The 21976-nt window shown below is 40.1% G+C and overlaps 1 protein-coding gene across 2 annotated transcripts in view; it reads right to left on the reverse strand.

Annotated features, from left to right (window-relative positions):
* LOC106921405 (ankyrin-3-like) overlaps nt 1–21976 on the reverse strand; it is a 139585-nt gene that overhangs the window by 14583 nt on the left and 103026 nt on the right. Inside the window, exons 28-39 of one of the 2 annotated variants that reach the window (XM_088016307.1) lie at nt 21284–21508; nt 19270–19368; nt 15571–15725; nt 13739–13950; nt 13367–13574; nt 12867–12963; nt 12546–12774; nt 12215–12340; nt 11637–11759; nt 11080–11106; nt 10455–10536; nt 773–8443 (exon numbers count right to left, since the gene is read on the reverse strand). In XM_088016307.1, the coding sequence (XP_087872433.1) occupies nt 773–8443; nt 10455–10536; nt 11080–11106; nt 11637–11759; nt 12215–12340; nt 12546–12774; nt 12867–12963; nt 13367–13574; nt 13739–13950; nt 15571–15725; nt 19270–19368; nt 21284–21508 (9254 nt within the window). The remainder of the gene's footprint in view (nt 1–772; nt 8444–10454; nt 10537–11079; nt 11107–11636; nt 11760–12214; nt 12341–12545; nt 12775–12866; nt 12964–13366; nt 13575–13738; nt 13951–15570; nt 15726–19269; nt 19369–21283; nt 21509–21976) is intronic. The other variant, XM_088016306.1, reaches the window with a different exon arrangement.

Here is a 21976-nt window from a genome sequence, read left to right on the forward strand (position 1 = left end):
CTCACTGATAAAAAAAAACAGCTCAAGGCTTCAATTTGGTCATACAAGTAGCAGTTTGCATTTATGTAGCTTCCAAGGTGAGCCGGTGTACTGTTTTCAAAGTAATTTCAAAAAGGAAACCACAAAATACTGTCTAAGAACCAGGCAAACTGATTGGAACATATTAGGAGTGAAAGAGAGCTGTGTCTTCTGGTGAAACGCAAGACTGAAATCACTAGAGGTGCAATGAAACTGGCAAGTGTGCAGTTACCCCCAATTTAATATGGAATTCGTCCTCCTAAGTCTGCCTCTTGAATATATTTGCAAACCACTGGTACTAAAATGGTAGATCGATTCACTTGTTACACCGTCCACATTTTGTAAAACCAAATCTAAGGAAGTTGATACCTTTAACTCTACATCAAGAGTATATAATGCCAATTCTTAAGAGCCAGTGTCCTGCATGTTTTAGCTCCAACACTAGGGATTTAAATTATTCAATCATGTCCTCAAGTGTATGGTCAAGTTCTGCTGGGGCCTGGCAATGAACCGTTATTTCATTCAGATAGGCTGGACTAGAGAACGATCTAAGACATACAGGACTCTTGGTCTAGTGGACTACTGTTGGTCACCTCTGCTCTACAGCTACATCAAACAGCACAGGACACAGATAACAGGAAGGACAGGAAGAAGACAGCTACACTTACGTCACGTTACAGATCACCCACAACAGCTACATGCATCGTTTAGAGAAAGGTAAAGTGCTTAAAGTGTTTAGAAAGAGTTTACAAACTAGTCTCGTTCTCCATCACAGGAGTCATGATTGGTTGATCAACCTGACTCCCTTCCTCCATCTGCTCACGCTCCTTCCCTCCATGTGTCCGCCTAATCTTCCTCCTGCTTGTCCTCATCCTCTTACTGACATCTCTAGTGGGTGGTGGTGATGTGGTGGTGGAGGTGGGGGTGGAGGTAGAGGTGCAGGAAGAACGGGAACTCCTAGAAGCTACAGACGGTTCTGACAGGGAAGTGTTCCTGGTGGTACTGAGTCTGCAGCTCTCCTCATCTTCAGTGGGCAAAGTTTTCCCTGCTAACACAGCTTCAGCCTCCTTGGATTTGGTTTTGTTTAAAGATTTGGCTGCTCGACTATTAAGAGAGTTTGTTGTAACGTTCTTCAGGACTACTGCGTTGTTTTCATTTTTGCCTTTTGATGATCTGTGTGTGTGCTTAGATTGAATTCTTCCCTCATTTAAATGTTTGTTAAGTCTGAGTGTAGGATTGTTTCTGGCCAATGGCTGTTTTGGGGAACTAGAAGGGATTTTAATGGCTTTCAGAATAGGGATTCGGGATTTAGGAAATAAAGTTTTAAAAGGGTCAAACCGTTCCCAAACTTTATGTTGCATCTTATGTGTCCTGAGAGAAAATTCACGAGCATTTTCTTTCGAAATGCCCATTATTTCATGATGCCTTTGGCTGCATAGTTTGTGGTTAGCCACCCTCAAGGGCAACTTAGATCTAAATATATGGCCTTTGACTCCTTTGGCTTCTGTTTTTGCTATTGCTACATTAAAAACAGTCTCGTCTTTCCCATTGTGTTCCTCTAACTGGCTTAAAGAGGTTTCTGACCCACTGACTTCCTGCAGTGCTGGTCTTGCAGAGGACAACAAATTGGACATGATGCTGCTAGCTTGAGAAATACCTAAACAGGAGTCAGGGATAGTGCTACTGGTATTGCTGCTCAATGTTTGCAGATTGCTGGTCTGTTGTGAAGGTGCTGAAAGACAATCGGTGCTTTGGTAACAAGTCTTTTCATCTTCTGGGTTCTGTTTAGGTCTGTCTGCACAAATATTGCCGTCAGAATAGTAATCCATGACAAATGACGGTTTCCTCAAAGAGTTATGTGCTACGTTTAATGTATCAAAATGAATGTAATCTGCATAGTCTGGTATAGCACAATAACATCTATCTGCAGTGGTTCCTGAAACATTATCACTACTCCGATTAAAAGTGCTTGTATATTTAGAAGTGCTATTTGAAGCATCAGATGATGCTAGCTTTAAACCTGCTTTAAAAGTAGAGAATTTTGACTCGGTGGTGGAAGCTGACTCTTTGCATGTGCTGTAACCAGTCACATTGGCTATCTCTACAGTCATTGTCTGAATGGAGACTTGAGGGACTGGTAAGGTATACTGAGAATTAAACTCATTAATGCATTGTGAGGAGGCATTGTTTTCAAAGTCCCTGACCCTGTACTTGCCTGCTGAGTAGTAATGCTCACCAATCTGAAAAAACTGGAGCCTCTCCTCCACCATGTCCCTCTTGCTCATGTCAATCGCACCACTGCGTGTCATCTCAAACATCTTCCCTTCATGGAAGGGGAATGGGTTTGGTTCACTCGTTGGTGTGCTATCGTCCGTTGGAGTTTGAGCAGGTGTAGTTTCTGCTGTCGTAGCCTGAGACTGGTCTTCAACAGCTAGTCCGTAAGGCTTTGGCTCCCCATTGTTTCCCCTTGTTCCCCCCATGTCAACAATTTCTCCTTCACCGCTTTTACTGGGCCATGGATCAAAGTCCAGCCCCTTAGTGGCAACAGTCTTAAAAGGAGAATTGAACTCCTCTTCTAATTTGTAACTAAAGTAAGAGTCTGAAAATCCTTCTTTCTCTGAGGGTTCCTGGGTTTTAGCTCCATCTTTACTAACGACATCAGATTTTCCGTTACAGGTGGAGGTATCATTTTTTAAAATGTCTTTCTGGCATTCCTCAGGGGTCTTCTCCTCCTCAATAACTTCCAGTTTGGTCTGGGGAAAAGAACGATCGGAAGACCTAAATGTGTCTGTTGCCCAAACATCTCTCCGACTGTCTGGAAGTCCAAAAAGTCGTAAATCAGCCTGCTCACACAGGCCATCATCCTCATCTTGAAGCTCATAGCCATCGAGAGAGTCTATCTCTGTGGCATCTGTGTCATGAGAAAACTCAGCTGTTGTGGCTATTGAGCAGTCTGTTATTGACTGGTCATTTCCATTTTGTTCACAGTCATTATCCTCCCCTTTACCATTGGAAGCTTTGGAACCATTGGTGGAGCCATTGGAACCATTGGTCCCACCAGGTTCTTTGTTGCCATTTTTGTCATGTCTTTTAGACTTCGACATTTTCTCTTTCTCTTTTTTCTTTTCTTCTTCTTCAGGAAGATTGGAGGTCAATTTTTTACATGGAATTGGCTGGAAGATTGACTCATCATCTTCGTCAGCATTCGATTGACTGTCATCTGTGCTAGGGGGAACCGGAGTAGGGGGTTGTATACGTATAACTGGTTCAGTCAGATGCTTGTCGTGTTCCTCTTGTAAGTTCACTTCCATCATTTCTGTCTCAGTCTCTGAAGAGGCACAGGAGCCCTTTCTCTCTGTGTCTGAAATTTCTGAAGCTGAATCCAGAGGGGGAGGAGGAGGAAACTCAATGTATGCAATACCCTTGTCTTTTGACACTTCTTGTTGCTCCTGATCTTTAATATCACCATCAATGTTGTTGATGGTTTCTTCTTCTTTAAAATTATCAGGCAATTCCAGCTGATTGTCATTCATTTTTGCTTTTTCTTTATTAGCATTCACAAGGTCTGCTTGGGCGTCACGAACACTATTTTTGCTTTCTATTGTTGCCTCTTTAAATGAGAAAACTGTGTTTCCTTGACCATCTTCCTCCGAGTCCTCAGATACCTCCATGATGGGGCTTGGCTTGCCTGAAATGAATTCCATAAAGCCATCAGGAGTTTTGCATGTGAGGTCATAGCTGACCTCTTCAGAGCTGGGGGTTTCTGGTGTAAGAGGGCTTTTCCCTGAGCTGTCTATGAAGGAAACTTGCTCTAATGTATCATCTTCTGGGCTTATGGGACTAATTGCGGAGCTTGATTTCTGTTTTACTGTGTACAGTGACCCCTTAGCCTCCCTCTCTGCCTGCCTGCCAACCTGGACATAAACAGGCAATGTTTTGATGCCTTTGAAGTTCTCTTTGGTTGTTACAACTGGAGGAGCTATTACTTTCTCCAGTATTTCTCTGGGGCTGGGAAGATTATTGGAGTTGGAATCTTTCGGTGAATTGTCAAGAATTTCAAAGGTTAAATCTGTTTTTGCTGGGCCTGTTTCTGGGCTTTTGGGTTTAGATAGTGTAGGTATCTGTGAGGGTTTTGTTGTCGTCTGTTTCTTTGTAAGGTTGTTATCTAAACAGGGGGTTGTGGTTCTCACAGGAATCTGGGATTCTGTCTTTTTTCTAAGGTTTTTGTTTATTGGTTCCTCTGAATCATTTTTGGGCAGTTCAGGTTTTACATCTTTAGTAGATGACACACTTTTAGTGGTTTGCTGGTATTTTTTAGCATCACTGTCAAAAACAACAGACATCCTAGTAGTGTAGCTTTTATTACTTTCCTTAATTTCCTGGGTCACACTGAACTGATTATCTTTACCTTTAGGTGCTACTTTATCAGTCGTAGTTTCACAAATGTCATGAGGGGGCTCAATTAAGTTTTTGTTTGGAAGCTTGTCTGCTTTGGGAATTTTAGATGTGGGTATCGGGTCAGGCTTGCTATTTGCTTTGTCTTTCTCATTCTTTTCTTGGACATTTTCTTCTGATGTTTCAGATACTTTTGAGGATTTTCCTCCAGAGCCGAATTGGTAAACAGGTAGTTTGCTTTCCTGCAGTTTCTTTACTGATGGTTTTGGTTGTACAGGTGGAGGGATTTTAGTAGGACTGGACTGACTTTGACTGACCTTCTGAGCAGCAGATTCAAACTTCATCCTCACTGCACTGACCTTTGATGTTGAAGTTACATGAGCTGGAGAGGAGGGTTCAGACACAGAGGTCTTTGGTTCTTGTTTGATTTTATCTTGAGTAGTACAAGAGCTGACACTTTTCTGAGGACTGCTTGGTAAGCTAGAGCTTTTCTTCTCTACTGCTGGAGAGCTGCTAAAAAATTTATCAACTGAAGGTTCCTTAAGTTTGGTTTTACTAAAGAACTCATCCCCTGCTTTAGGTTTCTGTTGTGTTTTTTCTGGGCTGCTGGAGGTAGAGTTAGGCCAGGATCTAGGCTCCTTCAGTCGTCTAATTGGCTTTTTCTCAGGAGACTGCAGCTCATCATTAAGCTTCTCTGTTTTATCACGGAAAAACTGAGATACCTCACTGAGTTTTTCTTCAGCCTCCTTCACTGTTTGATCTACTCGATCTTCATAAAGTAGTTTGTCCCTACTTCTATCATGTTTGTCTTCAGTAAATCTCATCCAAACCGCATGTTTTGGACTGCCTGGTTCTGTTGAGTAATGGAGCACTGTCACCTTGTCAAACTGAGAAGGTTCATCTTTGTGCAGGAATTTACCTGATTTAGGAGACCCATCTTTTGATGACTTGGAAACAAACTCTCTTTTCGGGCTTCCTTTGCCTTGATTTGTGCCCTCAAACCTACCAGTCTCCTCAGAGGCTAGGTGGCGGTTTTTGTCTGCCACCGTTGCAGAATCCTCTGCGTCTGAATAAGACTGCAATGATGTTTCAATTTTTTCTGAGAGAAGCATTTTCTCAGCAAACTTATACGATTCTCCTCGAACTTCAGATAGTTCATCATCACAGTATTCTATGGAGTGCTGGCTTAATAGTTTTAGAGCTTTATACGAATCATCTCCTATGAGTTGGGCAGAACTTGGACGACTGTCCTCTTCTTGTGACACTGGAGTGTTAACGCGAGATGTTTCTAGGAAGGAGGGCAACGATTCTTCGGCAGTAAGCTCCTCTTCTTCCTGCTGGGCCTCATCATAATCAGTAAGCTCCTTTATTCCACGGTCACTTTTGTAGACGTAAAGCTCAGGGTGCTTCTTTGTTTCTCTGATAATAACCTCAGTTGGGTCTGCTGTGCTGTGGCCCTTTTCAATATGAACTTCAATTATCCTCTCAACTTTAGGTTTGGATTTAATGTCTCGTTCTAGAAACCTTGGGGTGAGTTCATCACCTTTGACAGACTCTTGGCTAGCTTTGTGTTCAAAGAGGCCTGCCAGTTCTTTAGATGGGTCTCGTCCTGACTGAAAAGCTTTCATGATGTCTCTGACTGACATGGCTTCCTCTATCATTTCTGCGCCGTCCGTCAGTTGAGGCTTGTGATACACCATACGGGTTGTGGTAGTGATATGAGTTTCCTCTTTAAGACACATGCTTTTGTTCATTAAGGCATCCTCTTCTGGTATTTTCATCTGCAAAGCTTTTGATGATGAACTTTCTGGCTCTAGAGGAGGTAAAGCAGATGCAGCTTCCTCCATGACTCCAGGCTCAGAAAGATCATCCGGCTGCTCGTAGCTCCTGATGTGGACAACCTCAGTTCTGGTCTCAGTTACACAGGGGGGGATTGGGGAATCTGTAAATAAAGGTTTGGGGCCTGTGCTTTCTGCACTTTGAGGAGCAGAAGGTGTCTTTTCACTTCTCGTCTCAAACCCGCTGTCTGAGAGGGGACTTTTATCTTGCTCATGAGACAGCTCCTCGGGAGATTCCAAGATTGTGTCCGACCCTTGGTATGACTCAGCAAGCTTGCTTAAGTCCTTCTCTGAGGGAGATCTGATCATGCCTGAAACTGGAGGAGGCATTTTGAGTTTGTGCTCTTGTATGGTCATGGATGGTTTGAGCACTCGTTTTTGTTTCTCCTCCCCCTCTATTTTCACCTCATCCTCATGCTCGCTTTTCAACTGTGCCATTTTTGACAGAGAACTTGCACCAATGTCATTTGTTAAGTAATCTACCACTTTACTGAATTCTAACTCTTTGCTTGGCATCGACTGGTGCTTAAAAAGAGCGTTTTCGTCAAATGGAGAGTAACAGTCTCGGAGAGCACTTCTTTGTGCCTCCTCTATCTCGTCTCTGGAAAATTCCTGCCATTCCTCCTCTGAACTTGTCTCATGACCTGAAATGGTCTTATCTTCAGCCATGATATCCTTTTGTAGTATCTCACTGACTTTGACTAAATCTTTTTTGACCTTCTCAACTAGTGTGTGTGGCTCCTGATCTTCTAACTTAGACTCTTTAGGTGTGCCAGTGTTTGATGTTTGTACAGTTTTAGCAGCCATTTGTGTGTCTGTCTGGAGGATAGCCGTCATTCTAATTAGGTCTTGTTTCATATCTGCTACATCTTTAAGTATCTCCTGATTGGAGGCTGCAGTTGGATGGATGATTGGCGGTGTTATAAATGGAGGAGATTTTAATTGCGATTTCAGTTTTGTTCCAGTAACGCATGAGGGGAAAGATGAAGAAGAGGTGGACGAGGTTCGAGGAGAATCGGGCAGTGCCATTTTGAGAGACCCAGGCCCCGGTTTTACAGGGGTGTCAGGGAGGACATTGACAAGTGAATAAACAGGGACAGTCATTGTATTTGAGGAGACTGCTGGACTTGGGCTTGCTGATGCAGATCTCAGAGAACCATAAGCAGAGGTTGCTGTTGCAGATCTGCGTGAAGATGATAATGACCTAAGTGTGCCATACCCTGAGACTGAGTACGAGTCTAAAGCTTCATTTATGGCTGCACTGACACCGGAGGTTGCTGCCTGGGTGGTGGCTTGGATCCTCTCCTGAAGACTGTTGCTTCTCTCTGAGAGAAGACGTGAAGAAGGCGAGGATGGGGTGGAGGAGGAGGATGGGTATTTAACAGGTGAGACTGATCCGTTCATCATGGAAAATTCTGAGGAAGCAATGGTTGTCTGACCGGTTGAGGACACGGACGACATGGATGTCCTCCCTCCTCGGGATGTGACTGTTGAGTCAACAGACATCTTTAGAGATGAGAGACTGGACATGCTTTTAACAGGAGAAAGGTTGGCAACTTCTGAAGCAGCTGTTGTCACAAGGGCAGATTTAAAAGGCAGATTAGAACTGTAGCGGTTGTACAGGGATTTTGGTGATGTTACCGAAGCAGTAGCAGCTGATGACCTCTCAGATAAAGAAGCATTTGGTACTGAAGGATGGAGAGGGGTCCTTGATGCATAAGCCAGAGCAAGATTTTTAATTGATGCCGGATCTGTGGCAGGTTTACTTCCAGGTGTTGCAAGGATGGCAGACCCGTGAATGGGGTATGGTCCCTGCTGGACAACAGTTTTAATTGGTGAAGGCACAGTCCTGTAAGACCTGATGGGGGACGATGGTACGTCGCTGATCGATTTAACTGGGGATGACGAGGCGGGTGCTGGGGGTGAAACGCCCAAGGTTGCTCTTATAGTTGTGGGACATGCAGGTGAAGGTGCTGAGAGGGGCCAGGCGGATTTTAATGGAGAACTAGCTGGTGAGCCTGCCGGTGGATCGGCAGAGGCGAGGAGACCCCCCACTCCGATGGGCCTTGTTTGGCCAGGGACGGTAATAGGAGCAGTCGACCATGGTGGGTAAGGTCTGGTTGGAAAGACAGGTTTGTGAGGGTGACCAGAAGGCAGTGTTCTTGTTGCTGCACTTCGTTCAACTGCTGTTTCTTCAGGTGAAGTTAGAGAAAAAAAATGATAACAAACGGGATGGTGTAGAAAATAATCAACAGAATGGAAAAGAGTAGAGAGAAAAGAAATATATGTTGGGGAAGAAAAAAAATGAGAAAAAAAAGACAACACCAGAGGAGGAAGAGTTGGTCAGTGAGGCTGTTGTAGTATTGGGAAGGGATAAACTGCAGTTTTTAATTGCTGAGTAAGACATTTAAGAAACGACTAAAAATGGAGCTACAGAAAGAAACAATGTTCTTGTGTGGTCATGGTTTAGGTAATGACTAAACAGGCTCCAGGTCAGTTCACCCCTTTGCCAAGTCTTAATATCATTTCATACCCAACAATTCGCATTTTTCTCATCCTATTTCAATCTTGTACAGTAAAGAAACCGAGTCAAACCCATGTCAGTAAACCATGGGATATCAGCTTATGTTAAAATGCTATTAATTATTTTAAATAATAGATTTTTTAAATTGATAGGGCAAATTAGGGCAAAAAAAATTTTTGTTTATTGTTATTTAATCATTTATTTATCAATCAATCAACCAATAAATAAATAAATGTATTTATTTTATAAAAACACATTTTGTCAAGTCATTATTGATAAATAAATGTATTATTTTACCAATAATAAATGATTATTAATAAATTAATCATTTGAAAACAACACTTTTATTTACTTAGGTCATTTATGTCTGATTTTGATATATATTAAATTGTATTATTAGCCACAAATTTTGTACTCTTCTCTATTTTCACTTATGTTAGTTGAGATCTGAGATTGTGTTTGTTGCCCCATGAAATACAACGACTACAAAGACATGACTTCCAATTGTTAGAAATTATTTCTGGAGTCAAATACATATCCCCACACTAGATTTTGATAAGAATATAAAAATAAAAAAAAACTTCTTTGCGTCGCCAATTGACAAAGTTGGTATGAAAACAGGTTAAAGTTGATACACAGTTGCTGCCACACATCCTGTGTTAGACAGCGTCATTTCATATCTGAAATATTAAATGACTACAAATTCAAAGGTACAACTGGGCAAAGGGAGAACATGACCAGAACCCAAGTCCAACAGTAGCAACAAGAATGGAGGAAATAAACTCAACAAAACACATAAAGCAGCAAAGTAAATTTGCAAAGACGATGACATATATTGACAGCTGAGAGACAAAACAATAGCGGGACAAATGCAAGATGATAAACACAAAAAACAACTTCTCTCTTTGGACTTCAAACATTTTAATACCAGCATGTTGTCTCTGGCTTGAAATTAAGACCACTTTTTATAGTGCCTTTTATCTGTTTGGCCCAAAAAGGACAGTCTTTTTCACAGGCAGTTTAAACATAATGATAAAATAAAGCAAAGAGCTGCAGAACTTCCCATTTTCCTTTATCTTTTGTAAATAAAAAAAAGACAAAATGTGCTGTCCAAGACTCCAGCTTTAGCCCATTTTGTCATGCAGCATCAAACCTGTGACAAGCAGAGCCTGGGAAAACAAAAAAAGCAACTCAAGACCTCCAGCATGCATTCTTGTACCAAACTAAGCTAAAACATTGCCACAAAGCCAAAAAAAGAGCCTTAAAACAAAAACAAAAAACCAAGAGCACAAGTGAAACACAAACAGAATTTTACTTTGACTTCCATCCAAAAGGATAATTCTTCCTTGTAAGTTAAAGTAAAATTTTGCAGAATTTAAACTTCCAAAACACAGCCGTTGGAACTCGAAAGGCGCACACTTCACAACGTGGGGAAGCACAGCACACAAAACTTAAAAATCACTCATGCAAAAATATATACCATGTTGTGAACAAGCACATGAACAGTATGTGTCGTATGTGGAATGAGAAATATGTGTTTGTCACAATAAGAAAGTCATTTCTACACAATGTTCACTCATTTTACAAGTTAATTAAACCTCTTTGCACACTTATCAATCCAATAAACTTTGCAAAATTTTAAACTCAAAGGGGTTTGTTAGTGATGAAGTCAAACTCACTCTGTGCAGGCTCAGTCAGATAGCTGTAGCGCTTACGTAAGGCTAGGGATGCAAAGGTATGACGTCGATCTGGCTTTTCAGTCTGCAACAATAGCAAACAACACAAAATCCTATCAGTTTTAGGTTACCCTATATTGCAAACTGCTACAAAATGAGCACCTTTAAATTATAAAACTAAACCAAACCTGGCAGTCTGTGGTAATTTATACTTATAAATTCACCGATCTGTAACTATGCTTTTAGCTATGTTAGATGTGAGTATAATAAACTAGCCAATTTAGTCACGATAAGTTTAAAATCTCTCAAACACAAATCCCTAATTTTGCAAAAGTCAAATTTGGGAAATTCATAGATCCTGTAGAGCCAGTTTTATCTCATACTGGAGTGTGCAAGGGAACATGGATGGAAATAAGAGATGAGTTTTTTGGGGGGTTGGAGGTTCTGACAAAGCTACCATATATCATGCAAAACTGTGCAGCTAGAAGGGGCCATGGACAGGGAAAGCTGGTAATGCCCCTTGCAAAACATGGTAAAAAAAAAAAAAAAAAAAAGGCATAAAGGAGCAGAGCGGGGCCGCTATTGATCTGGTGCAGAGGCAGCACATGGTGGGGAACGTGTGGTTTACCTCGTCCTCGGCATCTGACTCCGATTCCTGGTTCCCAAGATGCATTGCAGAAACAGGGGGAGTAACATAATGGAAAGCAGGGGGAAAAGAAACATCAGGGAGTGAAAAAGGAGTGATTGACAGAAGCTCAAATGCAGAAGTGAAGCCACTTCAGCAAAACCAAAGCAAAAATAAAAACGCACACAGAAAAGAAATTATATGCAAACAAAGCGCCAACATCCAGAAGCAATAACAGCAAATGAATCAAGCCCAAAAAACAGCCCAAAAATAAAATAGAAATAAAAAATGTAAAGCACACAAGCTCTCAGCCAAAGGGATCCAAATCAAAGGGCAGAAAGAATCAAAATAAAACGGCAAATGACACGAATCCACTGCAGAGATAACCAGTGACTAAAACAGAGAGAGAAGCTTTAAACAGATAAAAGACACCGTGGCAGCAGGTTTGCCAAAATTCTACCTCCGTCTTTCATCAATCTGTACTATGGGGCCGAAAAACACCCTAACCATGAGTGTGGTTATGGATGTGAAAACAGAATGGAGAGTTCCCACTGCCTTACCTTTTTCACCGCGGGAAGCGTGATGTTCAAGTTGCACACGGCAGTCTGTGGGAGGCCTTTGGTTGACCTACACTCTTTAAGGAAAGTGAGGCGACCACATGGCTCCTGACCGGGATCTCTAACCTGCAGGGAGAAAATTGTATCTCTACATATTACTTTCAGTTCTTTGCTCTGTTGCAGATTTCTTCAACTAATAGCATGTATGTCAGTACTGTACACTTGCAGTGGTGTAAAAGAAAAAACAAACAAACAAAAAAATAAACTTTCTCCCTTACAGGGCTGTTCCATTCTTGTTTTTGTGTGACATTTCCAACACAAATTCTGGTTTTAGTCTAAAATAACCAGACAATGAAAATAATTCAACTCCACCAGGCACTGTCAAAAAAAAAATTGCTCTTTAAATATTAACTGGTTGTGTCAACCTTGATGACAAGAATGGCAATGAGTCTTTTACATCACCATGAAGGTGAAAAATATCACTTAGGGTGACAAAGTGGTTTGCAAGACCCAGTATAAATACATCCATATTATACTTTCTCCTCTATATCAGTATGAAAGGATGGGTGTTGTTTGATTACCTTAACACAGAAGGGCAAACGGTTTTCCTTGAAGGCGTAGAAGTTAAGAACTAACTGTTGACCAGCTTTGGTTAGCGGAGCCAAGTTTCCATAGCAATCCACATAGATGGGCCTTCCCTCCAGGACCTGAAATAAGTATGAATCAAGAAAAAAAAACAGATGAAAATTACGAAATTAGAAGATGTAATAACAAATAATTTTGTAATAATTTAACAGTAGTGTAAAAAAAAAAGTTTTGCATTATATGTATTTTTTTTTTCCCCTCAGAAGGTTCTTGAGGCTGAAGAGAAGAGCAGACACTAAGTTAAGAAGATGCAGTAAAACTGTGTACCTCTATGTCTTTGCTCCTCGCCACCTCCTCAAAGTTCTCCTGCTGCTCCAGGGTTTTGTCCACCTTGTCGTCTGTCATGCAGAAGCACCTAAGGCTGGACTCCACTGGGTCATTCATCTTAGCAAACACAACAAACTTGGCCATGTAGGGCACACAGATCAGCTCTCTGTAGAGTTGAGTGGCCAAGCTTACTGTCTCGGGGATCTGGTGGCAGTCTGCTAACCAGAACCTGCAAAGAGAAACAACAATACAGAAACCGATGGAAGCTTCACGCATTTATGAATAAATAACCATCCGTGGTGTTTGTCCGGTATGTCTCACTTGGCAGAGACATTGGTAGTGAAAGAGACGCAATCATTAACAAATGTGAGGGGAGTTGTTCCAGTGATGTCCTCCCACTGCGCTGGAGATGTTCCACCTGCACACAGATACAATTTTACACTTAATGTGATTCATTTGAAATCAAAATATAAACAAGTTATTTAATAGATAAAAATAAGCAACTGCAACTTTTATTTATACTGGTGGCATTCTGCAAAGGTATCCATATGCTTTGAATTTTTTTTTTTTTTTCATTATTTTTTTTTTTACATTTTGTCAACTAACAATCAAAAGACTTCTGTGTATTTCACTGAGATTTTATGTGGAAGGAAAATCCAAGGGTTATGAAACAAAACCCTAAAATATTCCTTCAAGTCGGACATTTTCATGCCCACAGCTCATAGTCTTCGAATGTTTGTGTATGTGCAGAGTAAAAAAGTGATCCTGCCTTTTTATTTACTTGACAGCACCCCAAAGAGCTACATAATACCAGCACTCACCTGTTATGCTACAGAGCAGGCGGAGGCAGGGTGTACTGTCTCCTTTGTAACCATTAGTAAGCCCTTCCCCTGAGAGCGGCGGCACAGGGATCGTCATGGTGATGGGCTTGTGGAACTTCCTCCTCCTGGGCTCCACAGTAACAATGGGGCTGAAGGTTGCTCGGTTACCAAGGATTTTCTTTACAGTGTCCTCAGGAATTGGCTGGGCCTAGCGGAAGAGACACAATGGCGATTGAGCGATGTGAGATTAATTTTAAGATATTTACATTGCTTTGAATTGTAAATATTCAAAGCTTCAATACTCAAAACTGAGTAGAAATGCTCAGTACAGAAGAAATGCACCAACAGACATGGGAAGCTTGAACCATATACCTGCAATCCAACTTTTATTTTCTTTGTCAGCGCCCCCTCAGGGAAGGAAGCCTGAACTAATGGGACGCTCCGGCTGTTGAGAGTCCCACCCTCTGGTCCCATCTGATGGGTCTCCTGTCTGACCCGGGACACCACAGCAAAATACTGTGGAAAGTCCTTGGTGATGATACGGCAGATCCTCTTCCTCTCCAGCTCCTCGGGACTGTCCAGCTCTGTGAGGAAAGTGTTCGTGTTGTAGAAGATCACTCACATGTGTCTTGCAATAACCTCTGCGCTCATGGAACGTTTCCACAAAGTTAATGTTAAAAGCACAACGGTAATGTACTCTAATGACATTTTATGCAATCGACAAACACAGTAGTGCATAATGCTGAAGTAGGAGGAAAAGTATGTATGCTTTTTGAAATTATTCAGAAATGAGAGCTGACAGGGATATGGGTTGCATCTGAGTAACAAAACTGGATGTGGATCATAAATCCCTGTTGTTTGTACACAGCCTAAGAATGCGGAGGACACTACTGCAAACCTACAAGGACAAACGTCCAAATAAATTTACAGAAGTACATTCATCAGAGAAGCAGCCAAGAGACCCATGGTAACTGTACTGCAGAGCTGCAGAGATCCCCAGGTCAAGTCGAAAAATCTGTTGGCAGGACTATTAGTTGTGCACTACAAAAATCTGTCCTTTATGTAAGAGTTGCGAGACGAAAGCCATAAACGTCTTATTTGAACTTTGGCACAAATCACAAAGGGGACACAGCAAATATGTGAAAGAAGGAGATCAGATAACAAAACCAAAATTGAACTTTTCATCTTAGAAAACACTATACGTGTGGGGGGGAAAAAAAAGACAGAATTTCACACTGAACAAACCATCCAAAACTATCTCTACAGCATGGTTTAGCAACGACAAGGAAGCTGGTCAGAGTCTATTAGAAGATGGATGGAGCTAAATATGAGGAAATCGTGAAAGGAAACCTGGCAGAGGCTGCGGAACACTTTAGAAAGTGGAGGACGTTCATCTTCCAGCAAGACAATGACTCTAACTATACAGCCAGTGGTACAGTGGAATGGTTTCATGTCAAAGCATTGGAAAGCAAAGTCCATAGTCCACTCCGAGAATATCTAACAAGAGTTAAACATTTATGTTCACAGACACTCTCCAGCCAATCGAACTTGGTGTGAGCTAACTAACAAAGAAGAATAGGCAAAAAGTTTCAACATGTGCAAAGCTGATGGAGTCTGGTCATTCTTAGTTAATACTTAGTTAACTTAGTTAATACTATGTAGGTAGTAGTAGGTTAACAGTATTAACCTAGTTAAAACTATGAAGAGGTTGGCTAAATGATGGATTGAATTTCAAGTTCAAAGGTTGGACTGTTGTTTTATAACCTAACAGTGTTTTGTGCATCATAGAATTACATATAAAAAATAAAATACCACATTGAATTGTTTTATAAGGGTCAGACGCAGTGGTAGATTTTCATATCGGACAAATGGGTGGGCACTTGACCAGGGTGGCAGTAGAACTATGGATGCACAAGCATCTGATAAAACGATAAAACATAGTGCATGAATCCACTGCACTGCATTTCATACTGTGCCAGAATTTAGATAATTTTCTATATTTTGATTGGTTGGAAGGAGAGGCTTGCCCAGGGAATTATGCAAAGTTTGACACTTTTCATCCAGCAAATCAATGCAGGTGTGTTTATTCTATTAATTTTTATCTGTAGCTTTATCTTCTAGAGGTAGAAATACCAATTATTATGTTTTATTGGCAAGGCAGAGTGGCCGTAGGCTAAGTACAAAATGAGTTGGGTTTGCGTCACCTTCGTCCATCCCGTTGAGGAGCTGATTGAGGTCGCTGGTCTTGCAGTCGTACAAATGTTCCTTCCAGGATTCTCCATTCTCACTGCGCAGTAGGATCAGCTCTCTCTCTTGGCCCCGCATTGAGGCAAAATGTGGGATCTCCACTATCACAGGCCTGGAAGGAGACATGTCAGAAATATACGGATGACTTAATAATACTATCACCTCGCCTTTCACTGAAAAGCAACAATCTAACAAAACCACAAACATATGCATTGGAATTGAAGTTTTGAAGAATTTGATTGAGGCAAAATGGAAAGTAAATATTTAATTTTATTTTTTCCAAAGTGCAGTGTAAAACATAATTTGTAATACAAACATTTATAGGTTTAAGCAGCATCTCTGTAGAAGCCAAAAATAATATCTGCACAGAGCTGCCATGAAAGAAACATTCGGTGGTGAGCGTGATGGTTACGACAACATCACAGACGTGGTTTTGATGATGACAGTGATGGATAATAGGTCCAACTGGGAACCTGAGGAGTTGATGCGACATTCAGAGCTAATGTAGTGCATGAAATAGAATAAGGGGTGAAAATGAAGGGGGAAAAAAGCTGCACAGCCCATAATGACACAAGGCATAATGGTAACAGAAAGGAGTGTAAAGTTTCAGAGGAACACAATATGAGAACTCCTTTGTCAAATTTAGAACTCTTCCTGTTTAGACGCTACGAGAAAAGTTCAAGAATTTACCACTTGCTGTTTGGCTCATCATCTTGTTAAGCTGCCGGATTCATAACAAAAATAGAGCAGCAGGATCATGACACATCACCAGGCTTTAAACTATGTGGTGGAGCCACTGTGTACGTATATGTACGTAAGGATGGGTGGACAGCACATTTCGACAGTGTGGACATAAAATCTATTTGGGATATCTGATTGGGAGGTTCCTTAAATAAGGAGTGTCCTATTCAACTTCGGCAGAGACCTCCACTTAGGCGGGGAATTAGGAAGATGAAATAATATCTTTAAACAATTTATTAACAACAGAAAACTGAGCACTTTTGTGTTATGCTTTTTGTCGTTTGGAACCTTTTTTTTTTATATATAAAAGTAACATTAACCCAACTATTTTAGTGTGGAAAGCCATACATGAGCTAATGGAGTAGTTCTGCTGTTTAGGTGCTTAGGATATTTTTTTTTATGATTCATGTTTTCTAAATTACATTAAAATATCTATATACAGTTGCAGAAAATAAAGTAGAACAAATATACATCGTCTTAATCCCAAATATTTCACAGCAATCTCCATTGACTTGTGGTTGGATGATGATTAGTACATGAACCATTGGGGAAGCCAATTAGCTTAATGGAGCTAACGGAGAGATTCCAATTACGCGGTTTCAAAAAACACTCGGTCTGTAGTTTTCAACATAAACTTCCCATTTTTATATTAGATTTTCGATAAACATCCAAATTACTGCACTCAAGAGATAAGTTATGAAAGTGATCCGCTACAACTGCTATTATCACCATCCACTGATGGAGTTTTTCATGTAATTATGTGAGACAGATGATGCATGGCGGAAGTAGTATCACAGAAATACAAAACCTGCAAAGTTTGATCTTACTAGGATACAAATATAGCTTAATTTCTTACTTATTTATTTGCATCAATCAAAAATCTGATGTCTGACTAAATGTGCATTTTTTTTCTGAAAACAAAAAAAATCAATGATATGCAGAAAATCCGATGTTGATTCTGAAGTGATGGAAGTCATGGAAGGCAGAATGGTGCTGGGTTTGGGGGTAAAAAAAAAAAGTCTCATGCTCAACAAAGCGCAGTCCAGTCCAGACAGCCAATCAAAACCTTCATATTAAGTGAAGTAAACTTCTGAGAGCTTCTAAAATCAAATTCGCCACTCACTACACTTATTGGCAACCTAGTAATGATGTTTTAAAAGCTTTAATAAAAAATCACATTTTATTACAGGAGAAAAGTTTTTTTTTTTTTTTTTTTTCTAACAAAATCTCCACTTCCTTCGTTTTTGGCAACTGTTGAATAACCTTGTTTGGGTAACAGGACAAGACTTTACCTTGTTTCCTAGAACATTTCACAAGATTGGCACATTTAGAGAATATGAGAAATCTTTGACTATTCATCTTTGCATAATCTGTCTAGACAGTCAAATCAGTCCTCACTGTCATGATCTGTGTTTCTGTGTATTTATTTTCAAGGGTTTTCTGTGTTCAGTTTCTGTCTCTGCGTCTTCCCTGTTGATTGTTTCCCAGGTGTGTCTAGTTACCTGATTACCCTCCCTGTGTATTTAAGTCCATCTGTTGTCTCTGTCTCTTGTCCTTGTCAAACATATGTCATTTGTTTGCCTGCCATCACAGTAGAACTGTAAAGTCCTGCGTTGGTTTAGCTCTCTTTTTCAGTCCTTAGTTTTTCAGTTGCTACCGGTAATTAGCTGTGTGCTAACTCTCTGCCATGCTGCCTGTTCTGGACTGTTGAGCTTTCTTCATTAAATTTATCATCTTTATCACAACCTGGGCCTCTGCGTCTCTCCTCACCACCACACGACACTCACATTTACTCTTTTTTTTCTTCAGCTCACGACAGGTTTTCAATATATTTTTTATCTGGGTAGTGACACTGTCATGGAAAAAGTTGGATTTTATGTCTGGATAATCATCCTTTAAACTGTCCTTGTATTTCAAAGAGTTGATGATCATGACATGCACTGCAACACAATTCCCAAAGCGCTTTAGGAAGAAACAATCCCATAGCATCATCCACAAATTCACCCCCGCCTGGAGTATTTGTTCCCAAAAAACACAAAATGTAATCTTCAAAAACCAAAGCACACACTTCCAGTTAAATTCCAGCCAGAGTTTAGAAAACTCTAGACGTTTACATTTATTATGACAGAACAGAAAAGGCTTTACCATGGCATCCCTTCCGAAAACTGGTTAGCATGCAGTGTCTAATGGTTATTCAAACTAATAAGTGACCCATTTTTTAAAAAACTTTACCTCGCTTTCCATTATCCTTCACATGGCTTTTCATTCAACCTTATTTGCTGCAGCTACAGATTTTAAATATAACTCTGTGTAGAAAATAAGATGACTTGCCATTTTCTCATAACCATTTGCTGACGTATGAGGATCAACTCAAATCTGCCTTATTTAATGAAAGATTTTCTTGTCCTTCCACTTTTATTCTATCCGTTAAGTACATTCAAAATGGAAAGTTCTGTTTTTCTACGTGGGACTTGGGTGCTAAAATAAAATAAAATAAATAAAAAAACACCTATTTTAAAGCTTTTTTCCACATCTTTACAAGGGATGCCAATAAGTGTGCCAGGTGCCATAGAATGAAGTGGTCACAAATCAACAGCAATGAAGTCAAAGCTACAATGTGTAGTTTTAGGAAGAATGTCAGTTATGAAAAAAAAAAAAAGTATAAATCAAGACCTTCTCCATGTGATGCTGCTACAGCTGTAAAAAAAAAAAAATAACTTTGCAGTGCCGTAACTAAATCTCTTCCCAAAACTACATGGAAATCATATAAAGGCAACAACCTTATAAACTGAAGTCAACAAAGATGGGCAACAGAATTCTTCAGCATGGATCAGCCTCAATATGTCATTTCCTTGGGGGTAGGTTGGAGGCAGGGGAGAAAAGGTGAAGGGAGCTACGGTATGCTTGGTTCCTACCCAACAAATCTAGTTCCTCTGGGTCCCAGCTGTAGCACGGGACTAACCAGGCTCTCGCCTTCATTAAGGACTGGCAGCTTTCTGGGAAGATGGAGCTTACTGTGTCCACAAGATAATGAAACAAACATTTATACAAAACACACACTCACAAAGTCAGCGGCTTCTTTGGGTACATTTCGCCCCTTCGCCGTTTCACACTTGTGCAGCGTTTTTAATCGTCTTGTCCCCAACTTTTCAGGGTACAAAATATCAACATCTGTCATTTGAGGTTTTGGACTTTCTCGCCAGACTTGTTGATGCTTGGTACCCACATAAGTAGTTATTATTATTATTATTATTATTTTAAATTTACTGTAAGAAAATGTAGCGTGTGATGTCAATTCAATATTTCACTGAGGAGTTTGATTCGATCATTCTAGGATAATCTGAGCTCATAATCTCTCATATTTCCTAAGCTTCAGAAAATATGGAATACAATTACACTAAATTTAATATTTGAGTATTTACCCATTTTTTCCCATAATTTGTAAAAAAAAAACAAAAAACCTCAATACTAAGAAAAATTAGCCCACAATTGTTAAGCTCCATGGCTATTAAGTAGAAAAGGGAAGTGACGAAATCACCGTATAAATCGGCGAAGGCGCAAGTTCACCCTGAGCCAGCTTCTTCTTTAGGTTACACACTATCAGAGCTGTGTGAAGTTGTGTGGAAGATGAAATATGACATAAAATAACACAAAATTTGCAGCAATGTGGTTTCATTATTATGCCCGAGCAAAATAAAAATACTCGACACATTAGTTGACGTTTTTAAAGTGGCCAATTCAGCAGCACCATTCCTAGTGTTTTACTTGCATTGGATTTTTTTGAACAGGTGAACAATGTGCCTTTCAGGTAATGGAAAGTTGTATGTATGGATTGGGTACGTGGGTTCACACATTTCTTTCAGATATCTTGTCTGATTTCTTTTTATTTTCCCATGATATCGCAGAAGGAAACAGTTTGAAATACGTCCTATTTAACTCAGATGTGATGAATTAACCTTAGTATATAAATGACATAATCAGATACAGTATTCCAGGATATTATATATATATATATACTGCTCAAAAAAATAAAGGGAACATTTCACATTAATTTTGTGTGTGGCTCCACATCCAGGCCTCCATTGGTTAATAAATTTGATTTCCATTGATGATTTTTGTGTGATTTTGTTGTCAGCACATTCAATTTTGTACAGAACAAAGTATTCAATGAGAATATTTCATTCATTCAGATCTAGGATGTGTTATTTGAGTGTTCCCTTTATTTTTTTGAACAGTGTGTGTGTGTGTGTATATATATATATATATATATATATATATATATATATATATATATATATATATGTGTGTGTGTGTGTGTATAGTAATCATAAGTGGGGAATATTCTATCGCATTAATGTTTACAACAAATTGCCGGAGTTTACAGAAGTTTTTCTTACATGCTGATGTTAATGGTTTGAACAGGAAAATACGTTAAATGTTTATGTCATAAATTATGCTTAAGAATAATGTTTTGATTTTATAATTGGAAGCAGTTGTGTAGTTAAGGGATACTACAGAGAATGCATCTAATGGAACAATTTTAGTTGCAAAATTAGAAACTTCAAAGAAAAAAAAGTGAATATCTCTGATAAGCTGAAAACAAATGTATTAAAAACCTTATGATCATCAATAGTTTTCCAGGACCTCCTGGAAAACTATTGATGATCTCTATTTTCAAACTCACTATTCTATTTCTGAACATGAGGTTTAAGAATCGGCACACATCCAAATTCAAAGTATGCACCCACACCCACACACACACACACACACACACACACTGAAAAACAATCTCAGATAGCTACAAATGGGGATGTAACAAGCAGAATGAAGAATATGTTTTTTTTTTTTTTAAATAAATAAAAAATAAAAAATTCTATAATCAGCAGTGGAAAGATCAGACATATTTAAAGATAAAAAATGCAGGCCTACCCTAAGAACTGAGCCCCAGCCGGTCCAACCTCCACCAGTCTGCTCGCCAGGCCTTCTCCTTCCACCATCGGAGGAGGGGAGGCCAACTTGTGCCTCTTGACTAGACGACAAGTGATCCTGGTGGGTGCCGTGCACTTTCTCGGCGGGATGATGATCCGCATGCCGTTGTGGCGACTTCCCCTCATGGAGCCGCCTCTGGCGTCAACCATGAAGCTGACCAGGAACCTGGATGAGGGCGTAAAAAGGAGAAGGAAATAGGAGAGGAGGAATAGACAGAAGCAGAGCAAGAAACAAGGAGAGAATATATGCACAGGGATGAAAGAAGTAAAATCCATGTTGTTTTAAGTGTAGTGCTGATGAGGAGAGAAATTGTCGTTAAGGTGAGGTCGTGTCCCATGCTGCGATCTTATTAAAACACTGACAGTAAGTGTGAGGAAAACGGTAAAGAGAACAAAAATGCGAGAGGGGTTCTATGTTGGCTGGAACTGACGTAAGAAAAGGACAACACGGATGGAGACATTAAACCTACACTTAGCGGCCACTTTATTAGGGACACCTTCTCAATTACCTTCTTAAACACAGATGGGAACTCAAATCAGGCTTCAGTCCTGTCAGGTAAGCTCAAGAGAAATTTTCCACAGGCTCATCAAAGTAGGACAATAAGAGATTGGAAACTCATCTTAGAACTACTTC

The sequence above is a fragment of the Poecilia mexicana genome, unplaced genomic scaffold (genome assembly GCF_051168715.1).
Source record: "Poecilia mexicana isolate PSO_F unplaced genomic scaffold, ASM5116871v1 scaffold_19, whole genome shotgun sequence".
NCBI lineage: Eukaryota > Metazoa > Chordata > Actinopteri > Cyprinodontiformes > Poeciliidae > Poecilia > Poecilia mexicana.